This window comes from Suricata suricatta, chromosome 4, assembly GCF_006229205.1.
Source record: "Suricata suricatta isolate VVHF042 chromosome 4, meerkat_22Aug2017_6uvM2_HiC, whole genome shotgun sequence".
In the NCBI taxonomy this organism is placed as follows: domain Eukaryota; kingdom Metazoa; phylum Chordata; class Mammalia; order Carnivora; family Herpestidae; genus Suricata; species Suricata suricatta.
The window spans coordinates 88,592,054-88,610,097 of record NC_043703.1 but is presented as its reverse complement, the minus strand read 5'-3'; the positions used below and the strand labels follow the sequence as shown (position 1 = coordinate 88,610,097).

The 18,044-nt window shown below is 40.9% G+C and overlaps 1 protein-coding gene across 3 annotated transcripts; it reads left to right on the top strand.

Annotated features, from left to right (window-relative positions):
- Positions 1–13: 13 nt before the first annotated feature.
- On the top strand, positions 14–17,798 carry UNC50 (unc-50 inner nuclear membrane RNA binding protein). Of its 3 annotated transcripts, none has more exons than XM_029937198.1 (6): positions 14–63; positions 1,710–1,993; positions 2,859–2,979; positions 15,777–15,916; positions 16,002–16,103; positions 17,451–17,798. In XM_029937198.1, the coding sequence occupies exons 2-6, from the start codon at positions 1,714–1,716 to the stop codon at positions 17,585–17,587; spliced, it is 780 nt and encodes a 259-aa protein (XP_029793058.1). In that variant the 5' UTR covers positions 14–63; positions 1,710–1,713; the 3' UTR covers positions 17,588–17,798. The 3 variants fall into 3 exon arrangements, with proteins under 3 accessions (XP_029793058.1, XP_029793060.1, XP_029793059.1); XM_029937200.1 differs by lacking the exon at positions 14–63 and adding an exon at positions 73–197 and having other exon boundaries at positions 1,714–1,993; XM_029937199.1 differs by lacking the exon at positions 14–63 and adding an exon at positions 73–197.
- The last annotated feature ends 246 nt before the right edge of the window (positions 17,799–18,044 follow it).

The window sequence follows — 18,044 nt, the reverse complement described above, 5'->3', positions numbered from 1 at the left end:
AACTTCCGGCGGGCCCCGGAAAACTACGGGGTCCGAGAGGCTGCGGTCGCGGCGTAAGTGGGCGTAAGTGACGCATTGGGCTCCCAGCGCCGGCTACGTTGCGGGAAGGGAAGTAGGCCCGGCGGGGGCTGGGCTGGGCTGCGGGTCGGAGGTGGCGGGCTAGCTTGGACCCCTTGGAGGCCGCAGCGGGGCTCCAGGTGAGGCTTCAAGACCGGTCTGCCCAGGCGCGGCTAGGGTTTGCTAGGTGTCTTTTCCTCCGGCCTTCGCGGCTTGACGTCCCTCGGCTCTGGAGTGACCATTCCCGGGTCCGGCTGCTCAGCCTGCGGTAGAGTTGCCAGAAAAAATTAAGGACGCCCAGTTACAGTTGAATTTCACTTAAACCACGGACGACGTTTTAGTGTATGTCCGACACGTTTCGGACATGCTTATACTAAAAATTATACCTGTATCTGATATCCAGATAAAACTCGGCGCCCTGGGCTTCTATTTGTTAAATATGGCAACTCTGCCCGCAGCCCCGGGCAGACGTGAGCACCTGGGACCAGTGAGGCGCTGCGGGTGTCCGGGAGGTTTGGGGAGTGGAGCCGGGAACGGGGCTGCCGGGACGTGGGGCTGGACGGTGACCTGCCATTACCTGGCTTCTCACTGATTCCACCACTGCTGACTATTCCGGGAGTAAAACACTATCGACTTGGGTTTTATTTTTATATCACATTCTAGTTTAAGAATTGCTTGATGGTCTTGCGCTGACGGACCTGTGTGAATAGGCCTTTTTTTACCTTGTCGATAACGTTGTTTCAAATAGGCTGTAAAAAAACCAAAAAACAAAAAAACCCTCGTCCTTTAAAGACTTGATGGTTGGGGCGCCTGGGTGACTCAGTCGATTAGGCATCCGGCTTCGGCTCAGGTCAGATCTCACGGTTCGTGGGTTCGAGCCCCGTGTCGGGCTCTGTGCTGACAGCTAGCTCAGAGCCTGGAGCCTGTTTCAGATTCTGTGTCTCCCTCTCTCTCTGACCCTCCCCTGCTCCAGCTGTCTCTCTCTGTCTCTCAAAAATAAATAAAAAGCATTAAAAATTAAAAAAAAATAAAGACTTGATGGTTAATAGCAAAGGATTTTGGGCGCCTGGGTGGCTCAGTTGGTTAAATCAGTCCACTATTTCTTCTGGGGTGGTGATCTCAGGGTTTGTGGATTCCAGCCCCGGGCTCCCTGCTAACAGCATGAAGCCTGCTTGGAATTCTTTCTCCCTCTCTGTCAAAATAAATAAAACCCAAACAAGAAAACACCGGATTTTGTCTCCATAACCATCTCTGTGCTCTTAAGGGGGTCATTTTACCTCCTAGCCTAGTGCCTTTTTTTCTGTCTCTCCTTCCCTCTCTTCTTCCTGCCTCCTCTTTCCCTCCCTCCCTCTCTCCCTGCCGGTTAACAGCAGCCACCTGGGTAGGCTGCCTGATTATTGACAGAGGTGAAGTGTGGGAAACATGCTGACCCTGAATAAGTTCAGAAGGGCCTGTTGCTGCCCTTGCCTGAAGAGCAGTGTGGAGTTCTTGAGCCCCAAAACAGCCTCAGAGCCATTAGCTTTTGCCCCCTGTTACCAAGGATTGAGTTTGGAAATGTAAGATACCATCCCTCCTGAATATCTCAGAAGAGGGGTGTTGGTAGCCGATGCTTCTTCAGATTACTTGTAAAAGAATTCTTTTCTTCCATCTAGGAAGATGTTGCCAAGTACTTCAGTGAACTCCCCGGTGCAGGGGAACGGAGTGTTGAATACCAGGGATGCGGCCAGACACACAGCTGGAGCGAAACGCTACAAATACCTGAGAAGGCTTTTTCGTTTTCGGCAGATGGACTTTGAGTTTGCTGCGTGGCAGATGCTTTACCTGTTTACTTCCCCACAGAGAGTTTATAGAAATTTTCATTATCGAAAGCAGACAAAGGATCAGTGGGCCAGAGATGACCCTGCTTTCTTGGTCCTGTTAAGTATTTGGCTCTGTGGTAAGTGTTAGTTTCTCTACAAGGGAGTTGAAGAACAAATTAGTGTTTTAGATTGAACTTGTCATTGGGGGATCTTTCATTGTGAACATATTGTGGGTTAGAATTTGAGATATTTGAATCTATTTCTTTGCTGAAGCCTCAAAAATCTCACAGGAAAGAATGTTGTGTTCTTTCTGGATCTCAAGGTTTCAAGCAGATCCCAGGGTAAATTGTTCCCTTGGAACTTTGAAAAGGAGAGGACAGAGTCACTCCATGTCTTTATTTACCACATTGGTAAAAAATTGATACCAAATGCAAACTTACAGTGAAAAGGAATATCAAGATTGGAAATTGCATTTCACAGGCAAAATCTAGAGTTAGAGCTCTAAAATTACCTATAAACTTGAGAAACTATTTTTAAGTTCTCCAATAATGTAGTGTGAAAGTCCTAAGCACGTTTAGGATGTTAGGTGTAAAATTTAAGATTTTTTTTTCCCACCTTTACCTGAACTTAAATATGTGAATGCCTTTCCAGAACTAGTGGTTCAAATGTTGGGACTACCCTGCTGAATCTAGACTCCACAGTAAATTTCAGATACCTCAGTAGCCATTCTGTGTTCTAGGGTAGTCTGCATTTCTTTGTTTTATTTATATATATATATATATATATATATATATATGTATGTATGTATTTATATGTGTGTATATATATGTATAATTAATATATACACACACACATTCATGTACATGTGCACATTTTTGGGGTTTTGTTTACATGATTGTCCCCTCCACTACACATGTAGGCATCTGGAGGGCAGGGACTGTGCCCCATATCCCCTAGAACTTAGCAGAGTGCCTGAATTTATCATGTAAATCTTTGTTTCAGTGTCCACCATAGGATTTGGCTTTGTTCTGGACATGGGATTTTTTGAGACCATAAAGCTGCTCCTTTGGGTTGTATTCATAGACTGTGTAGGCGTTGGTCTTCTCATATCAACTTTAATGTGGTAAGTACCATAATGTTGGTTTTTCAAGTACTATTATAGAGCCTGCATTTGCTTCTTTTAGAGACAAAGTAGCTGATGGAAATTGAAATGAGACAGAAGAACTGAAAGCATGAGTTAAAAATTGTTTTTACTATTGAAGTATAGTTGACATACGGTGTTACATTAACTTCAGGTGTACAACATAGTGATTTGATAATTACATACATTATGAACTGCTAAGTGTAGTTAGGATGTGTCACCATGCAGTATTGTTATAATATTATTAATGTTATTCCTATGCTGTATTTTTTGTCTTTGTGTTTGATTTATAACCGGAAGCTTGTACCTCTTACTCCCCTCTGCTTACACCACCCATCCCCACAATGCCATCTCCTCCACTAGTTTGTTCTCTGTATTTATGAACCTGTTCCTGCTGTTTGTTCAGTTTGTTTTTTAGATTCCACACGTTAGTGAAATCATACAGTATTTGTCTTTTCTGACTTACTTTACATTATTTCCTCTAGGTCCATTTGTGCTGTCACTAGTGGCAAGATCTCATTCTTTTTTATGACTAATATTCCAGAATGTGTGTGTGTGTGTGTGTGTGTGTCTGTGTGTGTGTGTGTGTGTGTGTGTGTCTGTGTGTGTATGTGTGTGTGTGTGTGTGTCTGTGTGTGTGTGTGTGTGTCTGTGTGTGTGTGTGTGTGTGTGTGTGTGTGTATACATATATACATACACACCCCATATCTTCTTTATCCATTCAACTGTTGTTAGACACTTAGGTCACTTCCATATCTTGACTCTTGTAAATAATGCTGCAGTAGATAATCGTGTGCATATAACTTTCCAAATTAGTGTTTTCATTTTTTTTGGCTAGATACCCAGTACTGGTATTGCTGGATCATATGGTATTTCTGCTTTTAATTTTTTATAAACCTCCATACTGTTTCCCACAGTGGTTGCTCCAGATTACATTCCTATTGGCAGTATTTAAGAGTTCCTTTTTTTTTTTTTGCACATCCTTGCCAGTACTGGTTATTTCTTGTTGTTTTGATACTAGCTATTCTGACAGGTCTAAGGTGATACTTCATTGTGGTTTTGATTTGTGTTTCCCTGATGATGAGTGATTTTGGGCAACTTTTCATATTCAGTTGGCCATTTGTATATCTTCTTTGGAAAAATGTCTAATCAGGTCCTCTGCCCATTTTTTAATTGGACTTGGTGTTGACTTGTATAAGTTCTTTATATATTTTGGATACTAACCTTTATCAAATAGATCATTTGCAAATACCTTCTCCCATTTTCTTTGTTGCCTTTTTGTTTTGTTCATGATTTCCTTTGCTATGCAAAACCTTTAATTTTGGTGTAATCCCAATAGATTATTTTTGCTTTTGTTTCCCTTGTCTGAGGAGACAGATCCATAAAAATGTTGCTGAGGCCAATGTTCAAGAGATTAATGCTTATGTTTTCTTTTAGGAGCTTTATGGTTTCATGTCTCATAATTAGGTCTTTAATCCATTTTGAATTTATTTTGTGTATGGTGTAAGAAAGTGGTCCAGTTTCATTCCTTTGCATGTAACTGTCCACTTTTTCCAACACCATTTATTGAAGAGACTGTTTTCCCCATTGTATATTCTTGCCTCCTTTGTCATAGGTTAATTGGCCATGTAAGTATGAGTTTATTTCTTGGCTCTATATCTACTTCCATTGGTCTGCCCATTTTTGTGTCAGTATCATACTGTTTTGATTACTGTAGCTTTGTAGTATATCTTGATATCTCGATTATAAGATCTCCAGCTTTGTTTTTCTTTCTCAAGATTGCTTGGGCTATTTGTGGTTCTATACAAATTTTAGAATTTTTTGTTATAGTTCTCTGAAAAATATTACTGGCATTTGGATAGGGATTGTATTAAATCTATAGATTGCTTTGGGTAGTATGGGCATTTTAACAATTTGGTTCTTCCAGTCCATGAGCATGGGATATCTTTACCCTTTCTGTGTCCTCTTAGATTCTTAAATCAGTGTCATCAAGTTTTATGTCTTTTATCTCCTTGGTTACATTTATTCTTAGGTATTTTTAATGCAATCATAAATGGGATTGTTTTCTTAGTTTCTGCTACTTCATTATTGAAATGATACAGATTTCTGTATATTCATTGACTAGTTTTGATAGTTTTTTGGTGGAGTCTTTCAGGTTTTTTCCATATAGTATCATGTCATCAGCAAATAGTGACAGTTTCCTTACCAATCTGGATGCCTTTTATTGTTCTTTTTTCTTGTCTAAATTCCTGATTGCTATGCCTAGGACTTCCAGTACTATGCTGAATAAAAGTGGTGAGTGGACATTCTTCTTTTGTTCCTGATCTTAGAGGAAAAGCTTTCAGCCTTTCACCATTGAGCATGGTATTAGCTGTGGATTTATCATATTTAGCCTTTATTAGGTTAGTTATGTTCCCTCTAAATGCATTTTGTTGAGAATTTTTATTGTGAATGAATGTTGAATTTTGTTAGATGCTTTTTCTGCATCTGTGGAGATCATCATATGATTTTTATCCTCCATTTCGTTAATGTGTATCACATTGATTTGCAGATATTGAACCGTCCTTGCATCCCTGGAATAAATCCCATTTGATCACGTGGAATATCCTTATACTGTACTCATGAATTTGGTTTGCTAATATTTTGTTGAGTATTTTTGATCTTTATTCATTAAGGATATTGTTCTATAGTTTCCCCTTTTTGTAATGTTCTTGTCTGGTTTTGGTACCAGGGTAATGCTGGCCTGATAAATCTGATTTGAAAATTTTCCTTCCTCCTCTATTTTTTTGCCGTAGTTTGAGAAGAATAGGTATTAACTTTTCTGTAAGTGTTGGTTAGTATTCGTCTGTGAAATCATCTGGTCCTAGACTTTTGTTTTTTGGAAAGGTTTTGACTACCGATTCAATTTCATTACTTGTAATAATACATCTATTCACATTTTCTGTTTCTTCCTGATTCAGTTTGGAAGATTGTAATTTTTTAGGAATTTATACATCTCTTCTTATTTATCTAACTTGTTGGCATATAAATTTTCATAGTAGTCTCTTATAAACCTTGTATTTCTGTAGTGTTTTTATTTCTCTTCATTTCTGATTTTACTTATTTAAATTCTGTCTCTTGATGACTCTTGCTGAAGGTTTATCAATTTTGTTTATCTTTTCAAAGAACTAGCTCTTGGTTTCATTGATCTTTTCTATTGTTTTTTATTTCCTCTTTCATTTATTTCTACTCTGATTTTTATTAGTTTCTTCCTTCTATTAACTTCAGGCTTTGTTCATCTTATCTCATTTCTTTAGATGTAAAGTTAGTTTGTTTGAACTTTTTGTTTTTTTCTGAGGTATACCTGTTAGAACTTCCCCCTTAGAACTACTTTTGCTGTGCCCCAAAAATTCTTGGGATGTTATATTTCCACTTTCATTCAAGGTGTTTTTTTTATTTCCTCTTTGTTTTTTTGTTTTTGTTGTTGTTGACCCATTAGTTTAATAGCATGTCATTTAGGCTTCACATGTTTGTGTTTCCATTTTTTGCTTGTAATTGATCTCTAGTTTCATGCTATGTGATTAGAAAAGATCTTGATATGATTTCAGTCTTCTTAAATTTATTGAGCTTTGTTTTATGGCCTAAAATGTGATATTTCCTGGAAAATGTTTCATATGCACTTGAAAAGATTTTGTGTTCTGCTGTTTTTTGGATACAGTATTCTGTATATATGTGGGGTTTTTTTTTTTAAATTTTATTTTAGAGAGCACAAGCATGAGTGGAGGATGAGAGGGACAGATGGGGAAAGAGAGAGAGAAAGAATCTCAAGCAGGCTCTGCTGCTCAGCAGGGAACCCAGTGCAGAGCTTGATCCCACAGCCCTGGGATCATGACCTGAACTGACATCAGGAGTTGGATGCTCAACCGACCGAGCCACTCAGGCACCCTATTCTGGGTGGTATGTGTTAGGTCCTTTTGGTCTAATATGTTGTTGACAGCCACTCCTTCCTTATTGATTTTCTGTTTGGATGATTTATCCATTGATGTAAGTGGGGTATTACAGTCCCCTATTTTGAATTACTGTCAGTCTTTATATCTGTTAGCATTTGCTTTATGTATTGGGGTGTTCCTATGTAGTATGCATAAATATTTACAATTGTGTCTTGTTGGATGGAGCTATTTATCATTATGTAATGCTTTTTTTTTTTTTTTTGGTCTCTTGTTACAATTTTTGTTTTAAAGTGCATTTTGTGGGATAGAAGTATTGCTACCCAGGCTTTTTATATTTATATTTTTATTTTTTGGCTTCCATTTGCATGGAATGTCTTTTTCTGTCCCTTCACTTTTAATTTGTACGTGTCTCTAGGTCTGAAATGAGTCTTGTGTGCAACATATAGCTGGGTTTTGTTTTCCTACCCATTCAGTCACCCTATGTCTTTTTTTTTTAAGTTTTTATTTTAATTTCTGTTAACATGTGATGTTATATTGGTTTCAGGTTTACAACGCAGTAATTCAACACTTCCATACATTACCCTGTGCTCATCACAAGTGCATGCCTTAATCCCCATCACCTACTTAACTCATTTCCCCCACCCATCTCCCCTCTGATAATCATCTCTTTGTTCTCTATCATTAAGAGTCTATTTCTTACTTTGTCTCTCGCTTTTTTCCTTTGCTTGTTTTGTTTCATAAATTGCATGTATGCGTGAAATTATATGTTGTCTTTCTCTGACCTGTTTTGCTTAGCATTATACACTCTAGCTCCATCCATAGGGTTGCATATGGCAACATTTCATTCTTTTTTATGGCTGAATAATATTCCTTTGTGTGCGTGCGTGTGTGCGCGTGTGCGTGGCACATGCATGTACGAACACGTGTGTACACACACACACACACACACACACACCCCACATCTTCTTTATCAATTCATCAACCTATGGATACTGGACTGTTTCCGTATCTTGGCTTTTGGAAATAATGCTGCTATAAACATAGAGGTGTCCATGTATCCCTCTGAATTAGCATTCTTGTGTTCTTTGGGTAAATACCCAGTAGTGTGATTGCTGGATCATAGGATAGTTCTATTTTTTTTTTTAAGTTTTTATTTATTTTGAGAGAGTGAGTGAGCAGAGGAGGGGCAGAAAGAGAATTCCAAGTAGGCTCCATGTTCAGTGCAGAGCTCGGTGAAGGGCTTGAACCTATGAACCCCGAGATCATGACCTGAGCCAAAATCAGGTCAGATGCTTAGCTAACTGAGCCAACCACACTTCCTCGGGAAGTTCTATTTTTAACTTTGAAGGAATTTCCATACTGTTATCCAGAGTGGCTGCACCAGTTTGGGTTCCCACCAGCAGTGCACGAGGGTTCCTATTTGTCCACATCCTTGCCAACATCTGTTGTTTCTTATGTTATCGATTGTAGCCATTCTGACAGGTGTGCAGTGGTATCTCATTGTACTTTTGATTTGCATTTCCCAAATGATTCGTGGTGTTGAGCATCTTTTCATGTGTCTGTTGGCCATGTCTTTGTCTTTGGAAAAATGCCTATTCATGTCTTCTGCTTATTTTTTAACTGGACTGTTGGTTTTTTGGGTGTTGAGTTGTATGAATTTCTTTATATATTTTGGCTGCTAACCCTTTATCAGATAGGTCATTTGCAAATATTTCCCACTAAGTAGGTTGCCTTTTAGTTTTGTTGTTTCTTTCACTCTGCAGAAACCTTTCATTTTGATAAAGTCTAGTTTATTTTTGCTTTTGTTTCCTTTGCCTCAGGAGACATATATCTAGAAAGAAGTTTCTACAGCCAGTGTCAAAGAAGTTATTGCTGTTACTGCCTGTGTCCCTTTCTAGGAGTTTTATGGTTTCAGGTCTCACATTTTGGTCTTTAATCCATTTTGAATTTATTTTTGTACAGCATAACAAAGTGGTTTAGTCTCCTTCTTTTGCATGTAGCTGTCCAGTTTTCCCAGTGCCATTTGTTGAAGAGACTATTTTTTTGTCATTGGGTATTTTTTCCTGCTTTGTTGAAGACTGATCATATAGTTGTGGATTCATTGCTGGGTTTTCTGTTTTGGTTCATTAATCTGTGTGTCTATTTATTTATTTATTTATTTTTTGGCCAGTACCATACTGTGTTGATCACTACAGCTTTGTAATATAATTTGAAATCTGGAGTTGTGATACGTTCAACTTTGTTTTTGTTTCTCAAGATTGCTTTGGCTATTCAGGGTCTCTTGTGGTTCCATACACATTTTAGGATTGTTTGTTCTAGCTCTGTGAAGAATGCTGTTGGGATTGCATTACATGTGTTGATTGCTTTGAGTGGTATGAATATTTTAACAGCATTTGTTCTTCTAGTCCATGAGAACGGAATGTCTTTCCATTTCTTTGTGTCATTTTCATTTTCTTTTATCAGTGTTTATAGTTTTCAGAGTACAGATCTTTCACCTCTTTGGTTAGATTGATTCCTAGGTATCTTATTATTTTGGGTGCAATTGCAAATGGGTTTTCCTAATTTCTCTATCTGCTGCTTCATTATTGGTGTATAGAAACGCAGCATTTTTCTGTACACCGATTTTGTAACCTGCAACTTTACTGAATTTGTTTATCAGTTCTAGAAGTTTTTTTGTGGGGTCTTTTAGGTTTTCTATATATAATATCAAGTCATCTGTAAATAGTTAAAGTTTTACTTCTTCCTTACCAATTTGGATGCCTTTTATGTTTATTGTTTGCTGTGGCTAGACTTCTAGTGTACGTTGTGAGTTTTGATTGGGGCATTTAGACCATTTACATTGAAAGTAGTTATTGACAGGCATGGACTTACTACGATCTTGTAAGTTTTCTGTGTTATTTCATGTTCTTTCTTTTCTTGCTCTCTTCCTTGTAGTTGATGACATTCTTTAGTTTTATGCTGGATTCTTTTCTCTATTTTTGTGTATCTTTTAAAGGTTTTGGTTTGTGGTTACCATGAGGTTCATATGTAACATTCTCTGTGTATAGCAGTCTTTACTAAGTTGGCTGATGGTCACTCAAGTTGGAATACATTCTAAAAGCACTAAATTTTTATATCCCTCCATATTTTATGTCATATTTTACACCTTCTGTTTTTTGTTAAGTCTTTTAACTAATTTTTACGTGTAATTGGTTTTACTGCTTTTGTCTCATACTGGCTTCATACTGGCTGTATAAGTGATTGATCTATTAGCTTTATTGTATGTTTGCTTTTACTTGTGAAATTTTTTCTTTCACATTTTTCTTCTATTTATGGCCTTTCTCCCCTTTGCTAAAAGAGCACCCTTTAACATTGCCAGGCCAGTTTTGTGAACTCCTTTAGGTTTTGTGTGGAAAACTCTTCATGTCTCCAACAATTCTGAATGTTAACCTTGCTGGGTTGAGTATTCTTGGTTGTAGTTTTTGTCTTTCAGCACTGTGAATATATCCTTCTAGCCTGCAAGTTTCTGCTGAAAAATCAGCCGACAGCCTTAATTTGGCTTCCTTTTTACATAACTAGTTGTTTTCCCTAGCTGCATTATGATTCTGTCTTTATCTTTAATCTTTGACATTTTAATTATTAGTTGCATTCGTGTGACCCTTCTTGGGTTCATCTTGTTAAGGGCTCTCTGTGCTCCTGAACTGGATGTTGGTTTCCTTCCCCTGGTTAGGGAAGTTTTCAGCTATTTCTTCAAGTACATTTGCTGCCCCTCTCTTCTCTTTCTGGGATTCCTACAATGCAAGTGTTAATATGCTTGATGTTGTCCCAATGATCCCTTAATCTATCTTTATTTTTGTTTCTAAGTTTTATTTATATCTTTTTGTTGTTCAGCTTGGTTGCTTTCCATTTCCTGCCTTCCAGATTGCTCTTCCATTCTTCTCTGTCCTTTAATCTGCTGCTGTTTCTCTCTAGTGTAGTTTTCATTTCAGGTATTGTATTCTTCAATTCTGATTGGTTCTCTTTTATATTTTCTATCTCTGTTGAAGTTCTCACTAGGCTCATCGAACCTCTCTTGTTTCAAGTCTGGTGAGTATCTTTTTGACCATTGCTTTGAACTGTTTATCAGGTAGATTATTAATCTCATTCTTTCACGTGGAGTATATTCCTCTGTCTCCTTATTTTGTTTTACTTTCTGTATTTGTGTCTGTGAATTAGAACAACTATTTCTGTCTTGAAGGATTGGACCTGTGTAGGAATGTCCTTTGTAGACTGCATATGCTGCGGGCTTTGGCCGCCGGGAGCTGTAGTGGGCCTGGGCTGGGGTAGGGGGCTCTGGGTTTTGGTGGTGTACATAGGGTGCACCCCAGTGGGACATCTGAAGCAGCACTGGGCGTGGGCTGGGGGTGCCCTAGAGGGACAGTGGAGTTGAAGTGGGCTCAGGCTGCCGGGGGAGGGGGAAGGGTGGCGTCCCGGGGCACTCTGCACAGCGGGGTCCCTGGTAGAATTGGAGCTGAAGTGAGTGTGGGCTAGGCATGTGGGGTTCACTGAAGTGCCGGCCAGTTAGGGCATCATACCCTGTTCCAATTGGAGTGATCAGGTCAAGTGGGGGGACATAAATGGTGGCACTCACCAACCCCTTTGGCCACAGAATGCATTCCCACCGGCCTTGGCCATTTGGCTGAGGGTTGGTTTTTTAATGTTCTAGTTGTTTTTTAAACCACTGCTTTTTTGTGTGTGCCTCTGTGGGGCTTGACTGGTGTGGGCTAGGGTCCCATGGTTCCCTGAAGCAGCAGGCCGCCGATCTGTGCTGTCAGTGTTGGCTTTGGGGGAGGGAGGGACGGGACAGCAACAGTGGCACTTGCCAGGCCTCGGACCACTAGCTGAGATACTAGCTGTTTGGCAGATGCTCAAAGGCTGGTTCCTTTAATAAAATTCTGGTGGCCCTTTTAAACGATGCCCCCAGGGCAGGAGAATCTGTTCCTGGTTCTGTGCCTCTGTCCCGCCACACAGGCAGCTGGTAGTGTCAGGGTGGGTGCCTGTTGTTACCGTGTCTCTGTCTGTCCTGCTGTTCTGTGTGCGGCCCCTCTCTCCTTTGTTGTGCAGAAACTGTTCAGTCAGCCCTCAGTTCTCCAAAGGAATTAGTCCATATGTTGGTGTAGATTTGGTGTGTCCGTGGAGGGGAGGGAGTTCAGGGTCTACATCACTATCTCAGACTTTGTCTTTTGAAAGCATCAGTTTTGACTGTCAGGATTATTATAACTTGGTCTCCTATGTCACTGTTTGTATCAGAAAATACTCTAAGGGGATGGTCTGTATTGTCAACGTGTAGCAAATAAGTGAACTGAAATCATGATTATATCATATTAACAAAGTCCCTGGTTTTGCAAAAACATTAGGCAGTTAGCCAGTTCTGCTCAGGTTGTCTGGATGATGGCATGGTTTCCTCCTGTGTTTGGCAGCGGGTCACTCCTAGATGTTTGAGCTGTAGAGCGTTAGCTCATGGGATCGTACTCTGAATATCTGACATTAAATGAAGTACATTCAAAATAGGGTATATTAAGCTTTTCGTGCTTTCTTGCTCCTACACACACGCACACGCATGCAGAGGTTTTACTGAACAGGTCCGCAGTCTGACTTCTGGGTTTGGTTTAACAGTGGTGGCGTGCCGGTCTAAGTGGAGAAATACAGCATCTGGTTTTTCAGTTCTCAGAGACACGGGCTCCTCTGTGGCTGGCATGCTGGATTAGGGGAATGGCTGTGTCGACGGAGTTCATAGAGGGCCAGCGGTGGAGTGGGGGTTGGGGTCGTGGGTATCAGAGGACACACTGGAGATTTCAGTCACAGATGGGCCTAGGTTCAAACGGCAGCTCATTTATGTAACTCTTAGTCCCAGTCTTCTTTTTTGTAAAATGGGGTTAGTTATCTAATTTGTAAGGTATTTGAAAAGATTGTGGTATGAAAAATACTTGGCAGTTTTAAGCAGAATTTTAAACAACATCCTGAGACTGTAACTGCTAATGATGCGAATGTGTTGTTATCATTTGTTACTTCTAACTAATACAGGTTTTGTATGTGCTTGGTAGTCAAAAAATGCTCTGTCATTAATTTAGAATTCTAAAATTTAGCTTAAAAATAATACTAATGTAAGTCACACATTAGTATGAAAATACTCATGAAAAACGTTCTATATGAAACAATTCCAATAAACAGGGCTTTCAAAGGAATCGCTGGTAGCAAACATTCTACCATGAACACACAGACTCTGGAAGGCCACAGAAACCAAGTGATCCTGGAGCTCAGTACGTTTACTGAGTCCATATTACAGTTTCTGTCAAATAGAAGAGGACTCTGTATATTTTTGAAAACCTATTGTGTTGTGAATGGTGCTAGAAGTAGGAATGAGGACAGGAGGTTGCTGTCCTCCCAGAGGCGCCACAGGAACCAGCAGGAGGAGGTGTCTGGGGGAGATGGGATCGTCGATTCCTGGTACCAGAGGCACAGGCCCAGAAACGAGGAACAGCATGCTGCGTCTGGTCGCACAGGGTGACACTCCCCAGTTCAGGAAGGTATGTGGCCTTCAGTGCAGTTCCGAAGAAAGAATTGGACTTTATCTCATAGCTGCATGGGTTGGCTGGGGAGTGGAGGAGAGAGGTGGGGAACTGGAGGCTTTGGAGTAAAGATTTAGGGAAAATCTCTTCTGTGGCCATGAAGAAGCGGAAGAAGAGTGGCAGGGCTGGATTCAACTTGGGGGTGGGGGGCACAAGTGTAGAGCAGGCCTGGACAGTGCCGTGAACTCAGGAAAAGAGGAGAGAGATGGATCAGAGAGCATCCTGTGATAATCAGGTATGAAGAAGGGAGGGAAGAGCAGGGAGGAGGCAGAGGCCTTCTGGAGGAGAGCCTACAAGATTTTTGGCTCAGGAGTAAGTGGCAGGTAAGGACAAAGCATTCCATGTTGGGCATGTTGAGTTGTGGTGGCTTGAGGATTTTAGTGGAGATAAAGATACAGTAGACGCTGCGCTCGGGGACTCTGAACTTAGTATAGTCTGGGCCAAGAGGACGTGGCTGGCATCATCAGTGGGGAGGTGGGAGGTGAAGACCACAGACGGCTGAGCTCTCTCAGAAGGAATGTCTGTGTTCTAGAGATGAGACTCAGACTGGGGACAAAGCTTGGGAAGCACTGATGTAAGGACTAAGCGGAGGGGTAGGATCAGCAGGAGGACCTGGATGTTTATTGTGTTCTTTTAAAAAAAAATCTTTTTAACATTTTTTTTATTTTAGAGAGACAGAAACAGAGCTTGAGCAGGGGAGTAGAGAGAATCTAAAGCAGGCTCCAGGCTCTGGGCTGTCCGCACAGAGCCCAATGCTGAGCCCGAACTCACTAACTGTAAGATCATGACCTGAGCTGAAGTTGGGCGCTTAACCGACTGAGCCCCCAGGTGCCCCTTATTCTGTTCATTAGAAATGGCCCATGTTCTTGGCTAAAATGGAAGACGTTTTGATAACTTAGAATTTATTCAAACAAAGCTGTATTATTTTGATATTTTCAGATACAGGACTGTTTTATTAGTACTAGTACTGAGACCTCTTGGTTAGTTTTCCTTTTTATTTCCATAGCATTTTTTTAACTGTACTGGACATGAAACCATACACATAAAAGTCCACTGAGTTTCTGCAGTTGTGTTCATAATACAAATGACCCTCTTTATTATTTTCCTTTGAAGGTCTAGTTTTCTATTATCTGGGTATTTTACTTTTCATTCACTCATCATTTAACTGAACTCCTAGGTCATGCTGTGGAACCAGTGACGATTGTTCTTACAGCTAGATGTAGGTCATTGACTGCTTTTCCCTTCCTGGTTACTACAGATTTCTTGACCTTTTGGGTGTTAGGCCTTGGACCTATTCTGTATCTACATTCTTTCTTTGGGGAGGGTGTCATTCAGGCCCATGGCTTTCAATATCTACACGTGGATGAGTGTGTATCTCCATTTCTGACCTCCTCTAAATTCTAGACTTCTTACTCCATTTTAATAGGCATCTTCAACATAACAGGTCCAAATCCAAACTCCTGCACTGCCCCAGACCACTCTTTCTGCAGTCATCCCCACATAGGTAATGGCAACTCAGTCTTCCATTCGTTTCAGGCAAAAACCACTCAGTCATCCTTGACTGTTCATTTTCTGTCTTACTCTACATGCAGCAGACACATCCTGCTGGCTCTGCCCTCCTGTATAGCATTTCCCACACGTCACCACCTCCTCTGCTATCAGCCCTGCTCGTTTCTTATCTGCAGTAGCCTCCCAGCTGGTCACTCTGTTTCCCCTCTTGTCCCTGGAGTCTGTTCTCAGATCTGCAGTCAGAGAAGCCCCGTCCAAACAGCGAGTCAGATACTCTTCTGGGAACTCCAGTGACTTCTTACTTCATCAGGAGTAAAAGCCAAAGCTCTTAAAGTGGCCATAGGCTTCATACCGTCTGGATCCCTGCTTCATTTCCTGCTTCTCTTCTCACTTGTTCCAGGCCAGGTCCCCTGCCACCTCCTCTGTCCTCCACCTCTGTGTTGGGACTCCCCTCTGTCTGGAATGCTCTACCCCAGGTAATTCCCTCCTTGTCCTTGGTCTTGACCCAGATAATACCTTCTTAGGACTATCCTGTTCAATATTGCATTTCAGCTGTTTTCTATCCTTCTTTATTGCTTAATTTTTCTGCATAATGCCATCTGATGACTGTAACTAGATTGAAGGCAGAGGTTTGTCCGTTCACTGCTTTATCTCCAGTGTCTGGAATAATGCTTGGTACACAGAAGGTAGTCACTAAATACTTATGAAATTAACTTTATTGTATTATGAAAGAAATTTTAACTTTGCTCTTTAGGTTTATCTCTAACAAGTATTTAGTGAAACGGCAGAGCAGAGACTATGATGTGGAGTGGGGCTATGCCTTCGACGTGCATCTGAATGCTTTTTATCCTCTCCTAGTCATTCTGCATTTTATCCAGCTTTTCTTCATTAACCGTAAGTAGCAGGTGCTTCTCAAATGATCATAAAATGTCATCAGTGTATGTACTGAAGAGACTCAGTGTGTGTATCTCTTCTGCAGATGTTATCCTGACAGACACCTTTATCGGCTACTTAGTCGGAAATACCTTATGGTTGGTGGCAGTTGGCTATTATATCTATGTCACCTTCCTAGGATACAGTGGTAAGTCACAAATTGTTCTGGTTGACCGAAAACCGGAAGAGGGGAAAGTTGAAATAGTAACAGATAGCTTACTTTTATATGCTTGCCTCATTTAATCTTTGCAGTTAGGTTTACTTAAGATGAGGGCACAAACTGAGTAACTTGTCCCATGGCCTTGCAGCTACAAAGCAGCCTGGCTGCTCTAGAAGAGACTTTGGAATTCTGAGGAACCACATTACACCATATTGACAATCTCCAGGTTATTTGCAGAAACACACAACCTGCTTCCTTTTCTCCCTGGCTGCCCAGTCCTTGTCCCGGGCACGGGGTAAAGTGAGGCATGTGCTGGTTCGCCGACAAGCCTTTTCAATGTGTCCCAAAACCTTTGCCGCACTTTGGTGTTACGATCACTGTGTGGGTCTGCAGATGGTCACAGATCAGGCCCAACCTCTGCTGACCAGAGGATGTGCTTGCAAATTTCCTACTAAATCCTGCTAGACGCTGCCTTTTCTTCGTGTGAATGAGGCACGTATTCAGCTCTTCTTTTCTCATCCCTCTGAGTGATTAGGACCTTACTGTGAATATCCCTGGTGCCAGGTACATGGCTGCTCTGCCAGGGACCACATAACCCCCTCAGATTATGACCGTGTTCCGGGCATGGGGAGTCCTTTCTCCAACCCAGCGGGCAGGTTGTTGACAGGTTATAGTTCTAATTTTCACGTGTTGTAAATTGTGATTTGCATACTGCAACATCGTGGTATTTGCTCATTCTTGGCAACTCCCTACAATTTAGCTGAGTATGGCTCAATTTCACTTTGGAGGCTTCCTGGAAGAGAGATGTTCAGGTTGGGACCCACTAAGTACTGAACAAAAGGGGAGAGATTTTATATCTAAGAGATTCAGCTCCTTCCTGAAGCCTCACTTACTGGCTGAGCTCTCCCCTTCTCAAAGTGGACGTGTGAGGCTTTCCGTCTTGGGAAATCACAAATAGCTCAGTTATCTTCTTCCCGTAACAGCATCTCTGGTGGACTTTAAGGTGAACTCTTAGAGGCTTCTGAGGCAGTTACCTGTTTAGATCCACACCGTCTTCATTAATGTTTGTCCCTTACTTGTAACCTCTCAAGTCCCAAATCTGCTTCCCATTCAGCCTTTCTGCTGAAACAGCCCCTCGTCCTGGCCTCGTACAGCCGTGCTGAGGGGGCAGCACAGTGAGAGGAGCCTATTCTGGCTTTAGAGCAGCATCTTCTGGATTAAAAACATCTTGTGGCTTTCTTTTTGGCCCCACCTGTTGTAATAAGAGCTTTCAGAATGTTCATTAGTCATATTTACTTTCTTTAAAAATTGTATCTGGATTTGTTTCTTTTCCAGCATTGCCATTTTTGAAAAACACAGTAATTCTTCTTTATCCATTTGCACCTCTCATTCTGCTCTACGGCCTGTCACTAGCGCTAGGATGGAACTTCACGCACACACTGTGTTCCTTCTACAAGTACAGAGTGAAATGAAAGCGGTGGTGAGACCATGCCGGCTTCCCTGCGCAGCAGGCAGTCTTGGGGAAGTGGTGATTTCTCCTGAAACTTGTAAATAAACCAGCTTTGTAGATATCTTCAGGGTGTAAAGTTTGCAGATTTGAAGAATATATATGTTAACACTATTGTCAAGTACATTCCTTAAAACTAAATATACATTTCTATAATAAATATTTTTTAAACTAAAGCATGTATTTTATTCATTCTAAATTTTGAAGAACCATTTGGAGAACATGGGGATAGTCATGTGCTCCTCACCACTGTTACTCTCAAGGTGCTTGGTCTGGCCCCATTGCTGATGGGCTATATTTTAAACATTTCTGTAAGATCACACAGCTCACCCTGTAATGTAACTCAAATACGATCACTGTATGAGGCCATAAAATCCTTTACGTTTTCTTTACAAAATAAACCCCAAACGATATATTAGATC